At 52.3% G+C, this 16,404-nt stretch overlaps 1 protein-coding gene across 4 annotated transcripts; it reads left to right on the forward strand.

Moving 5' to 3' along the window:
* The first annotated feature begins 4,111 nt into the window (after nucleotides 1-4,111).
* On the forward strand, nucleotides 4,112-16,137 carry SLC29A2 (solute carrier family 29 member 2). Of its 4 annotated transcripts, none has more exons than XM_066353367.1 (12): nucleotides 4,112-8,038; nucleotides 8,279-8,360; nucleotides 9,743-9,903; nucleotides 10,129-10,268; nucleotides 10,681-10,815; nucleotides 11,329-11,426; nucleotides 11,656-11,740; nucleotides 12,270-12,445; nucleotides 12,697-12,802; nucleotides 12,898-12,983; nucleotides 13,742-13,941; nucleotides 14,982-16,137. In XM_066353367.1, exons 1-12 carry the CDS (start codon nucleotides 8,010-8,012, stop codon nucleotides 15,091-15,093), a joined length of 1,410 nt encoding a protein of 469 aa, XP_066209464.1. In that variant the 5' UTR covers nucleotides 4,112-8,009; the 3' UTR covers nucleotides 15,094-16,137. The 4 variants fall into 4 exon arrangements, with proteins under 4 accessions (XP_066209464.1, XP_066209641.1, XP_066209557.1 ...); XM_066353544.1 differs by having other exon boundaries at nucleotides 14,986-16,137; XM_066353460.1 differs by having other exon boundaries at nucleotides 12,312-12,445.
* Nucleotides 16,138-16,404: the final 267 nt, after the last annotated feature.

Raw genomic sequence — 16,404 nt, forward strand, 5'->3', positions numbered from 1 at the left:
AGAGAAAACCGTTCGACGAGGAAGGGGTGTTTTTAGAGAGAAATTTAGAGGCCAACCAGGGAAGGGGAAGGGAGAAACTCCTTACCTTCTGGTCCAGCAGGGGTTCAGGACAGGGTTAGACTGCCAGCCAATCAACCTACAATTACACGTCCAAACAGAATCAGGGAGTAAGCCCGGGACAAGCTGCTGCTGCCCATTGCTTCCCTGGTTGTAAGTTTGGATGGCAAAGAGGGATCGTCCAGGCAGTTAGTACCCTGTCCCGGGTTTCAGCCCCAAATGTTGGAATCCATGGGAGTCCAAAAGACCAGAGTACAGGCTTTATTGAAAGGAAGAAAGGAACCCTGCCGGGCACTTCTCTTGGGGAGAAATTACCGGTTATAGACTAGGGGCAAGTTATATAGTGTTTGGGAGAGCCTGAGGGGATACTGAGGCAAAAGTCCTGGTATGTCCAGAATGTTCCTCCTTGGGGGGCTTCGAGCATGTGGGTGTTGAATCAAAAGTCCTGGTACGTCCGGAGCCCCTCCTTGGGGCGGCTTGTCAGCTTTTTGGAATTCCTCTGTCTCAGGGGCGATAGTCCAGTAAGGGTGAGGTCTGACAGATAAGCGGAACATCAAGAGGGCAGTTTGGAATACACATATCTATCATATACCAGGGCTACTTTTATGATTTTAAAAATAGAAAATATTCATGATTTCATTTTTATTCACTTATTTTTAATTACACAAATGATACAGGAAAGTAACTGTACAAAAAGAGCAAAAGTACACAAAGTAGAAAGTGAAAGTCACTCTGGCATAGTCTTGTTCATTTGGTTAAGAAATCTGGGTTAGCTCACCATTTACACATTATTTCACAATTCAGGACTCATAATCTACATACAAAAATACTGTGCCAGTATGCTGTTGACATGTTATGGCAATAATATACCTTCTTCCCATAGCTGCGTGCCCTTATTCCATAGATAATAAGACAAAAATCTGGGTATCATGACGAAGACTTTTTACATGCAAATTTGTTTAAAACGTAATTCAGAGAGCCTATCTAGATGGAGTAGTTATTAAGAGTGGTGAAGCACGTCCTGTTCCCCTCACACAGGGAGCCTTCCCCCACAGGGGTGGGGTGAATGTCTTCCAGATGTGTCAGAAGGAACAGCTGTGTGTTTCTATCTAGCTTCAAATGGCTGTCACCGTGGTCCAGCTTCTTCTTCACTTTCCCCAGTTAGCCGAACAGAGAAACGGCAGGAAGGGCACATATGATGTCTTTGACACAAAATACAGAACCAAGCTGTATGCGATCACCAACCTTGACCGCATGTGGAGGGCGCAGGGATGTTTCTCATCTGCATCAGCTGCAGAACCGCCCCCGTGAGCTCTCGGCCCGCCATCAGGCCCAGCACATCTTTCTCTCCATCTCCTCTTCCTGTAGCTCTGGTGCCTCTTACAGTTCCCGCAGTTTTACCTCCATAGGCAAAATACGGTAGTGTCATTTCAACAGATTTTAAGCCATTACATACTGAACCATTTTGTATTGTAAGAACAGTGTTTGTGCACGCGTGCGTGCGCGCGCGCACACGCACACACACACACACACAGTATTTTTAATTCTTGAAGCTGAGAGTTGTAAAACCAAGGAGCAGCTCACATGTGAGGGGCCCAGGTCCACCGAGTGGGTTTCCCCTTTGGCTGCAGGATTCCCTGACTTCCACCTCAGTTGCTTTTCAGCCCATCTCATGAGAAATTCTGTCGCTGAAGACACCCTGGAGGGGGGAGGGATTTTCCTAGTTCTAAGGTGTTCCATACCAGTTTCCTGAAGAGCCTTAAGGTCCTCTATTTTGGATATTATTTTATTTATTTATTTTAATTTTTTTTGTGGCAGAGACAGAGAGAGTCAGACAGGAAGGGAGAGAGATGAGAAACATCAATTCTTTATTGCGGCACCTTAGTCGTTTATTGATTGCTTTCTCACTTGTGCCTTGACCAGAGGGCTACAGCAGACCGAATGACCCCTTGCTGGAGCCAGCAAGCTGGCGAGCCTTGCTCAAACCAAATGAGCCTGCGCTCAAGCTGGCAACCTCAGGGTCTCGAACCTGGGTCCTCTGTGTCCCAGTCCGACACTATCCACTGCGCCACGGCCTGGTCAGGCTGGATATTATTTTAAATGACACAGACACAATGACTAGATTTAAAGATATGCTTGAACTTAACATACTAGTTTGGGAATTAAATCCCTCCGAAGCAGATATGGAGTCTTAGCCAACATTGACAGGAAGAATTAATTGGACTTAAAACTATGTTTGAGCCTGACCTGTGGTGGCGCAGTGGATAAAGCGTCGACCTGGAAATGCTGAGGTCGCCGGTTTGAAACCCTGGGTTTGCCTGGTCAAGGCACATATGGGAGTTGATGCTTCCAGCTCCTCCCCCCTGTCTCTCTCTCTCCTCTCTCTCTCTCTGTCTCCTCTCTAAAATGAATAAATAAAAAAATAAAATAAAATAAAAATTTTTTAAAAAGGGTGGTTTGATTCTTTAAAAAAAAAAACAACTATGTTTGAGCCCTAAACATGATTTAATCAATTGACCTATGAACGGTTTTGGATCCAATTATGACTTTCATCTCCACTTCTTTGGAAAGAACTAAATAATGTATGGCGGTATTTCCAACAACATATTTATTTCAAAGATTCTTACTGTACCAGCGTTGATAATGCAAAAGCAACAAAATCAATTGTAAGCCCCAGCCAGTTAGCTCAGTTGGTTAGAGCATAGTCCTGAAATGCCAAGGTTGTGGATTCAATCCTTGGTGAGGACACATACAAGAATCAATCAGTGAATGCATAACTAAGTAGAAAATCAAATGAATGCTTCTCTCTTTCGCCCTTCCTCTCTCTGTCTAAAAATCAATCAATTAAATAAAAACTATTGTAAATGTGTATCAAGAAATCTAAAGGGGACACCTGGCCTGTGGTGCACAGTGGATAGAGCATCGACCTGGGATGCTGAGGTCCCATATTCAAAACCCCAATGCCACCAGCTTGAGTACAGGCTTACAAGGTTGAGCACGGGTCACTGGCTTGAGTGTGGGATCATAGACATGATCTCATGGTCACACGGTTACTGGCTTGAGCAAGAGGTCACTAGCTTGGCTTGAGCCCCCTAGTTAAGGCACATATGAGAAGCAATCAATGAACAACTAATGTGACACAACTACGAGTTGATGCTTCTCATCTCTCCCCCTTCCCCCCTCTCTCTCTCTCTTTCTCAAAAAAAAAAAAGAAAAGAAGTGCAGACATCAAACTCTATTTTAGAGTAGTTGTGCCCAAAGATATACATATTGAAATACTTATTCTTTTATTATAAATGGTTCGTTTTAGTTTTCCTTTGCATTATACTTGGGGTATTAGCATTGTTTTTTACATTATGTGGATGGGTTAAGCAACTTCTAAATCTCTTTTAGAATTATCAAAGTGGTGTTACAAAAAGTGTTATAAAAAGAGGGTGTTGGGTCTGACAGAGCTGAGAACAAGTAACCCAGAAACAGCAGTTCTCAACCAGGGGCAATTTTGTCCCCAGGGGCCATTTGGCAATTTGTGGAGACATAGTTTAGCACAACTGGGGAAGGTGCCACTGGTATTTGATGGGTGTCATCTAGGATGCTGCTAAACATTGCACAATGCCCCACAACAAAGAGTTGTTTGACAAAATGTCGGTAACACTGAGGTCGAGAAACCCTGATCCATAGAAACTGTCCCACATGCAGTCCATGGTTATGACAGATGTCCTCATAAAAACTATTCCTTATGTGGTGCGTGCCTGCCCGAAGGGCAACTGGAGAATGGCCTGGGAGGGCGAGTCTATGGAACTCTATGTACTTTGCTCAACTATTCTGTAAACTTAAAGCTGTACTAAGACCTGTGGTGGCACAGTGAATAAAGCGTCGACCTGGAAATGCTGAGGTCGCTGGTTCGAAACCCTGGGCTTGCCTGGTCAAGGCACATATAGGAGTTGATGCTTCCAGCTCCTCCCCCCTTCTCTCTGTCTCTCTCTATCCCTCTCTCTCTCTTCCTTAAAAAAATGAATAAATAAAAAATAAATTAAAAATTTTTTTTTAAAAAGCTGTACTAAAAATAAAATGTACTATTATATTTTTAAAAGCCATGTTGGTAATTTCATGGTCCTAGATCCTAACCCCATTTTACATAAGGACAAATGTATTATTTGTAAGGTTTGAATAAGCACCGCATTTTTCAGCCACCCAGCTACTATCTATGTCGAGGGACAGCTGCACTCTGTTTTGTATGGAACTTTATCAAGACTTGGTCACTATTTCAGAAAATCACATCTCAGATAGCAGACTCCGGTCTCTGAGCAGCCATGTCTGCCGCGGGCCTGTATTGAGGGTGCATGGTACGGCCGGTGCACTGACTGAGGGTCTATAAAGAGGGGCCAGCATCTAACTTCTTCACTGTGCCCACTGTGCCCACTGTGCCTGGGCGTTCACATGCTCAAACACACGTTATTTATTACTAAATACTTTCTTCATTCTGTGTAGTATTTTATATTGACTTTCTGTGCGTGTGTATAGATAGGCTTTATTATGTACTAATTTCATTACAGGATAGTAACAAAATATTGTTACTGAAAGGGTGACTCAGTCTGATTGAATTGAGGGCCTCTCCTTTAAAATAAAATCCAAACTCCTTACTCAGCCCTCAGGCCTGTCCTAACCAGCCCAGCTGTCACCGAGCCTCTGTCCGCTCCTGCTACCATGCCTGCCAAAAAGATCTATTTGTGTGTCCCAGAACGCGCCAGCATTCTCACTCCCCTGTTCTCAGTACAGGCTGTTCCCTCCCTGAAACGCCCTCGGCCCTCTTCGTTACGGGCTCAATGAATGCTGTGTCCCCCTAGTCCCAGCTCTTCACATCCTTCCTTTGAAACTTGAGCGGTGGCTGTCCCCCACCTGCACTACCCTTTACCTATTTGTCTTTAAATGACTCATTTTTCATAAACAATTTTTTTTTATTTTTCTGAAGTTAGAAGCGGGAAGGCAGACTCCCACTTGCGCCCGACCGGGCTCCACCCGGCATGCCCACCAGGGGGCGATGCTCTGCTCTTCTGGGACGCTGCTGGGTTGTGGCTGGAGCCATTCTAGCGCCTGAGGCGAAGGCCATGGAGCCCTCCTCAGAGCCCGGGTAAACTTTGCTCCCATGGAGCCTTGGCTGCAGGAGGGGAAGAGAGAGAGAGGAAGGAGAGGGAGAAGGGTGAAGAAGCAGATGGGAGCTTCTTCTGTGTGCCCTGACTGGGAATCGAACCTAGGACTTCCACACATCAGGCTGACACTACTGCTGAGCCAACAGGCCAGAGCCTCATAAATAATTTTTAATTTACATTGTTTATAAGCAAATTGACTTTTAAATTTAAATGAATCCTAAACAGTTGTTTTATTTTGACAAATTTATATATTTTTAACTTTTTTCCCATTGGTTTGAGAGACAGAGAAAGAAGCATCAACTCATTGTTCCACTGAGTTGTTCCATTCAGTAGTGCACTCACTGATTCCTTCTCGTCGTGTCCTGACCCCGGAGTGGACCCAGAGACCTCTGATGCGTGGGGCCGATGCTTTATGTAGTGAGCCACCCGCCCAGGGTCTATAAATTTACATTTTAATTTATTTTGCATTTAATTCTAGTAAGTATTTTTAAAGTTAATTACATTTCATTTAAATAAATGTATAAGCTTGTATATTAAACTACAGATGATTTTATTTTTCAGAGAAAAGTGTATATCATTACCATAAATAGGAAACTAGAATGAATAGCCCTAAAAATAAAGCAACTATAAAAATAGAAGAAATAGCCTGACCTGTGGTGGCACAGTTGACCTGCAATGCTGAGGTCGCTGGTTCAAAACCCTGCACTTGTCTGGTCAAAACACATATGGGAGGTGATGCTTCCTGCTCCCCCCTTTCTCTCTCTCTCTCTCTCTCTTCTCTCTAAAAAAATAAAGATAATATTTTTAAAAATAGAAGAAACATAAAAACTATTCATTCTTATTTAGATAAAACTGTCAGCATAAGCCCAAAGGCAAGCTCTTGGACAGAGGAATAACAGGTGTTAGAAGCATGTTCGCACTGAACTGAGGCTTTCCCCCTTGATATTCCAAAGGCTCGAAAGCAAACAGAAAAGAGAGTAACTTTCTCTTTCAGGGTAATTAAACGCTGCCTCTGTTCTCCCTAAAACCTTTTGTATATCACTGCGACCCATCTGTTCAGGAAGCGTGTAGCAAGCCTCTGCTATGGCCCAGGCTGTTGTGCTAGATGTTTGCAATGACAAAACATTGAATTCAACAAGCACAGTCTTGGCTTCACATACTCACAGTCGGCTGGAGAAAAAAAAACAAACACAAAAAACACGAGTAACCTGGGAAAGGCGATAAAATTTCTTAACTCATGAAAATTGTGATTTGGAGCCTCGCACTGACTGCAGAGAAAACAACCCCACCGTAAACTGTATGAGTTAGAGCAAACTAATTTCTTTTTTTTTTAATTAATTAATTTTTTACAGAGACAGTGAGTCAGAGAGAAGGATAAATAGGGACAGACAGGAACGGAGAGAGATGAGAAGCATCAATCATTAGTTTTTTGTTGCATATTGCAACACCTTAGTTGTTCATTGATTGCTTTCTCATATGTGCCTTGACCGCGGGCCTTCAGCAGACCGAGTAACCCCTTGCTGGAGCCAGTGACCTTGGGTTCAAGCTGGTGAGCTTTTGCTCAAACCAGATGAGCCCGTGTTCAAGCTGGCGACCTCGGGGTCTCGAACCTGGGTCCTCGGCATCCCAGTCCGACCCTCTATCCACTGCGCCACCGCCTGGTCAGGCTAGAGCAAACTAATTTCAAAATTACAATGGTCTATACTCTTTTCAAAGTTTTTTACACACAAACACACAAAAAAACAAAAACAAAAAAGAGAAGTGTGTGCATGTTAATATGTTTGATGTAATGTGACCTGGGACTGCCGAAAGTAATTTTTCTTTTCTTAGCGGCCGTGGTTGGAGAGCACAAGGCGAGGCTGCGGAAGGAGCCTGGGTTCACCTCCCGGAGCCCTTGCTTAACTTCTCGCTGCTCCGGACACAGCTCAGCCTCACCGCCAACGGGAAGCCCGTTTGGACGCCCCACCCGGGCCCACGCCTGCGCTGTGCGCCCCAAATACCCGGCGCTTCCCCTGGCATCCGCTGGAGTAAACCGGTCCGTCTGCCCGTCTGTCTTCCAGACCCGCGCGGGGGCTCCGCCAGCACAGGCACCTGGCCCTGTCCTCGGCCTCCGGACCACTCTGATTGGCGCAGCCAGCCAAGACCACTGGCGACAGACAGTCTCTCCAGCTGTCCCGGGCACCGGCCCCGCTCGGGTTACACCCTTGTCCGGGGGCTCAGCTGGCGCTCGGCGAACGTGTCCCTCCGTGGGCTCCCGAGTTAGGCGGCGCTAGCGCGGCTCAGGCGTCACCTCCGAGTTGGTGGAAGGGGAAGAACACTTCGCCAGGTCGGTTCCCAGGCTCCCTCACCCCGCCGGCAGGGGGCCGGGACAGGCGCCCGCCGACAGGGGAGGCGGCACGAGGACCTCCCCGGGTCAACCGCCTCTAAGCCGCGCTGGGCAGCGCCGGGATCTGTAGGGTCCGGGAACAGCGAGGTCGGGCCAGGGTCCTGCGCCCGCATCTGGAATCCCTGCCTAACCAGGCTGGAAGAGGCGGTGCGACCCTCTGTCCCCGCCCCGGGGGCGGAGCCGCGGGCGGAGCCTGCGGAGGGCTAGACCTGGGGAGATTGGCCTACGACTCCCTCCCCCACTCACGCCTCTCCCCTCCCCCTTCCGGGAGACCCACTCCCTCTGCCACCCTCCGGCAGGACCCGGCCTCCCAGGGCCTCTAGTCCTCCGCCCCGCGCAGGTGCAGGTGCAGGTGCAGGTGCAGGTGCAGGTGCGGCGCCTCGCCTTTCTCCTTCCCAGGAGCATCCCGCCGGGCGGCCATGGCGCGAGGAGACATCCCGCAAGACAGGCAAGTTGGGGACCGAGTGGGGTGCTTACGGAAATCCGGGTGACCGTAAGCAGCGCAGACCCGCTTCCTTTGGGCGCTCCAAGGCTCAAAGCAGACCGAATAGAACTACAATTCCCATCGGCCGCCTTCCTCCGCTGCCTGTGCCGGGGTGATGGAGGCTGTAGTCCGCTCTCCGAAGGGGGCGGGCGGGGTGGCCGGGGAGCTGCGTCCTCGGGGTGACCTTCTGACTGATCCCCACAGCTACCACCTGGTCGGGATCAGCTTCTTTATCCTTGGGCTGGGCACTCTCCTTCCCTGGAATTTCTTCATCACGGCTATCCCGGTGAGACTCGCGGCTGGAGCGACAGCCTCACAGCCACAGCCACCGTCAGTCCCCTCCAGCCGCCTTGGACCTGAGGCGGACCGCGCCGCCTTGGACTCCTCATTATGCCCGTGTGTCGGCAGGAGCACGAAGCCTCTGAGAGGGGCGCTGCCTCTGTCAGGGCTGGGAAGGCCAGCTTTCAGGGATGACCAGATCCCAAAGGGGCAAGGCCACCAGCTCAGGGAGCCCTGTAGAAACACCACCTCTGTGTGTCATTATGCCTGGGCTAGTTACTCCAAAACTGGGTTACCCGAGCCTTTGGTTTTCTTTGAAATAGCATTAATTGCATTAACTTGTCCAACAAATGGTTAATGTGCACCCACAGTCCGGTTCTTGGCCCTGGGGGTACAGGAGTAAACAACAGAGGGAGGCTCCATCCTCACAGAGCTTATATTCTCCCAAGGGAAGGCAGAAATGTAGGGCATATGTTCTCTTTGGGACTGGGTTATTCATATATATTCAGTACAACTTTCTGGATGCTCGTCAGTGCCTAGCTCTATGCTGGGCCCCAGAGACCCAAAACTGAATCAGCCCTGGTCATGAAAGCAAGATGGGTGTCCATGAGCTATTGATAATGTAACATGACCTGTGGCATCCCAGGCTTGGAGCAGAGTCCTGTTGGTTCCCAGGCGAGGGAACCATTCCTTCTGCTTCAGAGGAGGAGAGACTGTAACTTGGGAGAAGGGTAGTGAAGCATTGTGGGGTGGCAGGAAGAGGGGAGAGCATTCCAGGTGGAGATGGCAGCCTGGCAAAGGCACAGAGGCAGGGGGAGCCAGCTTGTTCAGAGAAAAGGGTGTCTGGAGCTGAGTGGAGCAAAGCAGGAGATGGGGCCCAAACGGGAGGTTGGGGTCTGGTTCCAAAGGGCCCAATGCTGGTCTAAAACCTTGAGGCTTTGCTCCGCAGGCAATAGGGAGCCCTGGGCGGGGGGAGGGACAGGTTAAGCACAGTGTGTGTTCCAGAGAAAGTGCAGTTGGTCAGCACCTAGGCCAGAGCCTGGCTTACTTGAGCACTCAATACTGGGGAATCTAGAAGCTGCTGCAGGAGTGGGGGCTGGAACCAGGTCACTGAAGAGGAGGGGTGAGCTGAAGGTGGAGCAGGGCCCCAGTTTGGGGGTCTTAGGGCTTGAACTCTGTTTCAGACTTCATCCATTCAATTCAATGCACAGTCACTGAGACCCAACTGTGTGCCAGATACTGGGGACAGTACAAGGACACAGTTCCCGAAGACATTAACCAAGCCATCCCAAGTGGGGGATGTGTACGGGGGGGGGGGGAGCAGAGGCTTGGAGGGTCCTGAGGTATGTTGTAGGGTGACCCTGCCCACCTCTCCCTGCACCCTGGCAGTACTTCCAGGGGCGGCTGGCAGGAGTCAACAGCACTGCCGGGACCTTGGGCACCAACCACACTGGCCCTGCAGACACCTTCAACTTCAACAACTGGGTGACACTGCTGTCTCAGCTACCCTTGCTGCTCTTCACACTCCTCAACTCCTTCCTGTACCAGTGGTGAGAGGCCTTCCCCTGGGAACCCTTCCCCCCAGGCCATCCTCTGTTGTCCCTGCTCTGCCCCTGCTGAGGCTGCTCATTCTGGGCCCGGGGAAGACTTCTCATCCTTCCTCCACTCTTCCTGCACCTCGCAGCCCCACTGTCCAGCCCTGGGCTGAACCCCTTGCCCACCTCCCTGCCCGGCCTGGGCCCAGCCAATACCCGCTCTGCCCCCCTTATGAGCAGCATCCCTGAGACGGTGCGGATTCTGGGCAGCCTCCTGGTCATCCTGTTTCTCTTTGCCCTGACGGCGGTGCTGGTCAAGGTGCACATGAGCCCCGGACTCTTCTTCTCCATGACCATGGCCTCTGTCTGGTTCATCAACTGTGAGCACCACCGCGCCCCTCCCACCTCCCCGCCCAGCCCACCCCGGACCTCAGCCCAGCCCCTATTTTTAACTGAAAATGACCAATGTATCCAAAACGGCAAGACAGCAGCAGCATCATTCATATCTCTGATGGGAAACTGAGGCCCAGAAGGAGAAGGAAAGTCACTTGTGCCAGACCCCACAGAGATCTAAGGGCTGCCTCCTGGCCCTTAGACCAGGGGCCAGGTCTATGCAGGTCTATGACTGCCCCGCAGAACAAGAGTGAGTAGGGGGAAGGTTACACCAGAGTGCCAGGAATCTTATGCCTGCCACCTTGTCCAGAGTCCTCTGTGCACCCTGCCGACACCTCCTCCAGGGAGCCCCTGAGGCCTGCCTAGTTGAGCTGCAGCCACCCTTCTTTCCCCGCACAGCCTTCGGTGCAGTTCTGCAGGGAAGCCTCTTCGGGCAGCTGGGCACCATGCCTTCTACCTACAGCACCCTCTTCCTCAGCGGCCAGGGCCTGGCTGGGATCTTTGCCGCTCTTGCCATGCTCATGTCCATGGCCAGTGAGTAGACTTGGGTGGCTGGAGGGGAAGGGTGCCCTCTGGGACTGTGGGCAGGGGTGAGATGCCTCTGGTTGTGGGTGGAGATGGAGGGGTGGGGTGGTGGGAAGCTGGGGATCAGGCTTGGGGTAGGGAGCAGGGCTCTTGGGTGCTACAGTGAGAGTGACTGGGTGAGGAGTGGGTTGACTTGGGACTAGGGGCAGGATTCCTCAAATCCCCAGCGGGGTGCGTTGGACAAGGTACCTGACCTGCGTCGGTTTGCCCACCGATACCGTCAGGTTGTAAGGAGCATGCAGTAATAATGAGCAGAGTAGATGTTAAAGAAAAAAGGCACATAGGGAAGAATGAGAGAAGTGAAGGGCTGGGCTGGGCCTGCACACGGTCCCCGAGTGTGACAGGAGGGAGAGAAGGCTGGAAGGTGAACCTGAGGTTACAATGGGAGGTGGGGCCGGAGTTGTCAGCCCTTTGGGAGCTGGTGGGGCCTGCCAAAGCCCCGCAGCTGGAGTTTCTGCACAGGCGGCGTGGACGCCCAGACCTCCGCCTTGGGGTACTTCATCACGCCCTGCGTCGGCATCCTCCTGTCCATCGTGTGTTACCTGAGCCTGCCTCACCTGGTGAGCTCGGCACTGCGCTGGCTCGGGGCTGCACTTCAGAGCGGCTCAGATACAGCCGTGGCCTGAGTCCGAGGCCCCAGAAGCGGCTAGGGGAATTGGAGGGGACCCGGGCCCAGTCCTGATCCCCAAAGGAATCAGCCACTGGGGTCCCCAGCCTCTAAGACAACAGGGCATGGAGGGAGGCAGACCCCTCAGCCAGGCCAGGCAAGCCAACGCTTCCTTTCTGCAGGAGTTTGCACGCTACTACCTGGCTAAGAAACCGTCGCTGGCACAAGATCGGGAGCTAGAGACCAAAGCTGAGCTCCTCCAGTCCGGTGAGCCCCGCACTCTGCTGGGCAGGGAGAGGCCCAAAGGAAGCTAGGTTCGCCTCCGCCTCCATCTCCACCTCTGCAGCGAAGCATTTCCTCTCTGTCCATGACTAAACCCCTCACCCCTTGCAGCCTTGTGTGAGCAGAGGCAGAAAGAAGGTCATGAACAGAAATCAGTGGGATTAAAGCCATCCCTGTTACCCTGTGGGCCTCAGTTTCCTCCTCCATTTAATGAGGAGGTGGTAGAACTTCAGTCATGCAAGTTCTGGGTCCAAATGCATCTGAGTTTGAATTCTGGCTTCACAACACCCCAGCTGTGTGACCTTAGACAAGTTACTTAACCCCTCTGAGCCTTTGTTTCTTTATTTGTAGAGCAAAGACAGTGAGATGATCCATTTAAGGTGCTTAATCAGCATGGCACCTGTATTGCTTAATAAACAGTAGCTAAGCATAATTCCACTGTTAATTCTCTTTGCCTGCACCCTGGGCTGAAGGAGAGTACTTGTTTTAATTGCTGGGACTCTCCCTGTCACAGGCAAGGTTGCAGGCATGACCATGCCCTCCCCTCTTGCCCCAGATGAGAACGGCATTCCCAGCAGCCCTCAGAAGGCAGCCCTGACTGTGGATCTCCACCCTGAGAAGGAGCCAGACCTGGGGCCAGCGGAACCCCAGAAGCCAAGAAAACCTTTGGTTTTCACTGTCTTCCGAAAGGTTTGGCTTGGATACGACCCCCAACCATCCTGGAGAAGAGAAGGCCGCTCTCTCCATCTCTCCCCAGAGATTCAGAATGGAATGGGGCCTGAGTACTTACCTTGTCCAACCCAAGGTGACAGAGTCATAGTGGGTCAGAAACACAGCTGAGCCAGGTCCCAGGTGTCCTGCTCCCAGGCCAGGGCGTTGGCAGGAGGGTCGTGGGCCCCAGGTCTGTCCCACCTGCTCACATGCCTGCCTCCGGCTCCCAGATCTGGCTGACGGCGCTGTGCCTTGTGTTGGTCTTCACAGTCACCCTGTCTGTCTTCCCCGCCATCACAGCCATGGTGACCAGCTCCACTGGTCCTGGGAAGTGGAGTGAGTGTTGGGAGTGGAAGAGGGCCAGGCAGGGAAGGGAAGGGGAGGGAAGTAAGAGGGGGGTCAGGACAGGATGAGCCCTCTCTCTCTCCTAGGTCAGTTCTTCAACCCCATCTGCTGCTTCCTGCTCTTCAACCTCATGGACTGGCTGGGACGGAGCCTGACCTCATACTTCCTGTGGGTGAGCACACCTGGGCGAAACCTATCTGGTGGTTTGAGGAAGCAGTTGGGGATCAGAGGGTATGAAAGAGCACAGAAAGGTGGTTTCCCAACAGTCCAACTGGTCTGGGCCTGGCAATGGGACAGCCCGCCAGGTGGCAATGAGCAGTGGCCCCGAGTATGCCAGCCAGGGCTTGAGCTGTGAGATCCTCGAAAGCAGAAGCTATGGCCGCTTGACCTATGTCCTCAGCATCCAGCCCAGGACCCAGCCTCAGTGTTCAGAGGCTGTTACGTGGAGGTTCCTGTACCACGTGAGAGGGGGGACAAGATTCCTAGTATTTGGATAGCTTTGATCCAAGGTGCTGCTTTATTAAATGAAATCTTTCAAGGAGACACAACAAATAAAGGATGGAGCCTGGATCCCCAGCTTCCAGTCCCATTGAGCAACTCCATCACCCCAAAGGGGTCGGTGGAACCCCCAGGGGCGTATGCAGGAACCAGGTGTGAACACCGGAGATGCTAAGGCCACTTCCGGTTCTGCCATGGAGAGACCGCAGCTGGAGCTCCGGAGAGGCGGAGGCTAGCCCCGGGCCGGTCCCTGCTCCTTGGTTGCTGGGTCCTTGCCCAGAACCTTGCTCTCCAGAGGCCCAGGAGCTGGATCCTCACTGGATCCTGTAGGATAGCTCAGGGGATGTGGAGTGAGGGATGGGTCCATCCTGGGTGCCCCTGGAGCACAGACCCTGCTCCCAGGGCCCTCCCTGACCCCAGCTTCTGCCACAGCCAGATCAGGACAGCCGGCTGCTGCCCCTGCTGGTCTGCCTGCGTGTGCTGTTCATCCCACTCTTCATGCTGTGCCACGTGCCTGAGAGGTCCCGGCTGCCTATCCTCTTCCCACAGGACGCCTACTTCATCACCTTCATGCTGCTCTTTGCTGTGTCCAATGGCTACCTGGTGTCCCTCACCATGTGCCTGGCGCCCAGGTCTGTGGAGGGGGAAGGGTCTGGGAGTAAGGAGGTGGGGTAGCTCTTTGAAGGGGGGCAGCCCTCAGGGGAGGGCTCATTTTGCTCCAGCCAGCTCGGCCCGAGCCGGCCCCAGGCCTCACTGATGCCCCTCTGTCCAATCAGGCCTAAATTGCCAGGCAGACCCCAGGCCGGGAGCTGGGGAGAAGATGACTCTACTGGGGAGGTTCCTGCCTAGTAGAACCAGTCCAGGCACTGGTTCTGGGGCCACCTCTCTGGGCCTCAGTTTCCCTACCTGTGAAATAAACGGGTTGGACTATCATTCCTTAGAACCTGGCTACTCCCAAAATTCTCAGTTAAAACAGAGCTAAAGTTTTGCTCAAAAGCAGGGTTCATGGGCTATTTACTCTAGGAACAATGGAGTTGAGAATCCAGAGAGGTGACGGGGACAGGTAATTTGAGGACTTTTTTTTTTTTTTTTTTACAGAGACAGAGAGAGTCAGAAAGGGACAGACAGGGACAGACAGACAGGAATGAAGAGAGATGAGAAGCATCAATCATCAGTTTTCCATTGCAACACCTTAGTTGTTCATTGATTGCTTTCTCATATGTGCCTTGACCGTGGGGCTACAGCAGATAGAGTAACCCCTTGCTCAAGCCAGCAACCTTGGGTCCAAGCTGGTGAGCTTTGCTCAAACCAGATGAGCCCGCACTCAAGCTGGCGACCTTGTGGTCTCAAACCTGGGTCCTCCACATCCCAGTCCAATGCTCTATCCACTGTGCCACCACCTGGTCAAGCTAATTTGAGGACATTTTATCAAGAGGGAAAGCAGTTAAATCTATAATGCTATAATATTGGAGCCCAGAGATGTCCTTGTCCAGGGCCATCGTTTTACTGATCAGGAAACTGAAGTCCAGAGACAAGTGCCTAATTCCTGCGCCCTGGAAGGTGGGTCAGCCCAGACTAGAACGTAGGCGTCTGCAAGGAGGGCAGGGGGCCCTGGGCTGGGTCCAGGTTCCGTCTGGCATTTCCTAAGAGCTCTTACCCCTGTGTGTCCTAGGCAGGTGCTGCCACACGAGAGGGAGGTGGCCGGCACCCTCATGACCTTCTTCCTGGCCCTGGGACTGTCCTGCGGGGCCTCCCTCTCCTTCCTCTTCAAGGCGCTGCTCTGAAGGCTCTGTGCAGGGCTCTCCCCGCAGCTCCAGTCTCAGGGCCCCGTGGCAACCAAGACCCAGTGTGGAGGAATGGCCAGCCAGGCTCACGCCTCTGCTGCACTGGGCCTCTTGGTCTGGGGGTGCCAGGAGGAGGCGGGTGCTGTCTCCGTCCTGGGCTGGCGGCCACTCGGGGTGCTGCAAGGAAGAATTCACCACCGGTCATTCCAACCCTCACCCAGGATGGAGGTGACGCACGGAGATCAACTAGCTGCACAGATGACCTCATTGGAAGGACGGCGATAAGGGAGAAGGGGGCCGCCGGCCACGGCCCTTCCTCACCGCCCCGAGCACATTGGTTTGTTCATCACAAGAAACAGACTTGCTAATCCAGGGGCATCAGAGGCCACAAGCGAATCCTTGCCAAGGGCGTGGCCAGTGTGGCCCCAGCCTCAGGTTCAGAGTGGGAGTATGGACCGGCCAGGGCAGGAACTCTTCTCCCCAGGCCTCAGCAACCCTATGGTCAAGTCTCTCGGACCCCAGGACAGAGGGTGCCAGGGAAGTTGAGGGGAGTAAGGAAGAAGAACAGGTGTTAGGGATCTGAGGGTGTTCAAAGGACCCTCTGGGCCTCAAACAGTGTTTTGTTTTTGCCAACACTTACTGTCTCCTCTTCCCACAGCCCAGCTGGGCCTGGTCCCAGGGCTGCAGTTACCCTGCATGTGTGCACTGAACTTTACAGTTTGCAAAGTTCTTCCACATCCGCCCTCTTACAAAGCCACGTTGAGGCCCGAGGCCTGTGGAGGGAGCCAGGCAGGATCTGTACTCCTCCTTTGCACAAATGAGGAAACTGAGTCCCAGGAGGACGTGACCCTTCCTTTGCGGCAGAGCCGGGACCCAGCGCCACCCCCTTCCTCCCTGTAGGTGCTGTTCTTCTCGCCTGTCCCGCATCTCTTCCTCCAGGGAGTCAAGGCAGAGCCCTAAGCTCTTGCTCCACCTTCTGGCTATTTCTCTCTCTCTGACCCTGCTGCTAGGCCTAATAACAATCTTCTTTCATAGTGTAATGAATCCACTGAGTCTTTCTCTCCAGCTCTATCGGTTTCGATGAACTTGGGGAGGGGGTGCTTGAACCCATTTGGCAGATAGGATGACTGAGAGGGGCAGGGCTTGGTGGGCATCCCTGTGATGGCCAAAGGGTACTGGCCGGCAAGAAGCCTTGTACTCCTGGGCAGAGCACCTGGCTACATGGAAGGCTGTCGCTCTTACCCTGCATTGGCCTCCTCTGCCTGCCCAGGCTCTCCGCGCTCAGAAAGGGAGCTGTACAGAGGCAGTCAG

This window comes from Saccopteryx leptura, chromosome 1 (genome assembly GCF_036850995.1).
Source record: "Saccopteryx leptura isolate mSacLep1 chromosome 1, mSacLep1_pri_phased_curated, whole genome shotgun sequence".
Classification (NCBI taxonomy): Eukaryota; Metazoa; Chordata; class Mammalia; order Chiroptera; family Emballonuridae; genus Saccopteryx; species Saccopteryx leptura.

Coding starts and splice junctions, on each gene's coding strand:
- SLC29A2 (XM_066353317.1), top strand. CDS start 8,190: ATGGAGGCTGTAGTCCGCTCTCCGAAGGGGGCGGGCGGGGTGGCCGGG. Junction 8,361..9,742: donor TCTTCATCACGGCTATCCCG/GTGAGACTCGCG, acceptor GCACCCTGGCAG/TACTTCCAGGGGCGGCTGGC. Junction 12,803..12,897: donor CACTGGTCCTGGGAAGTGGA/GTGAGTGTTGGG, acceptor TCTCTCTCCTAG/GTCAGTTCTTCAACCCCATC.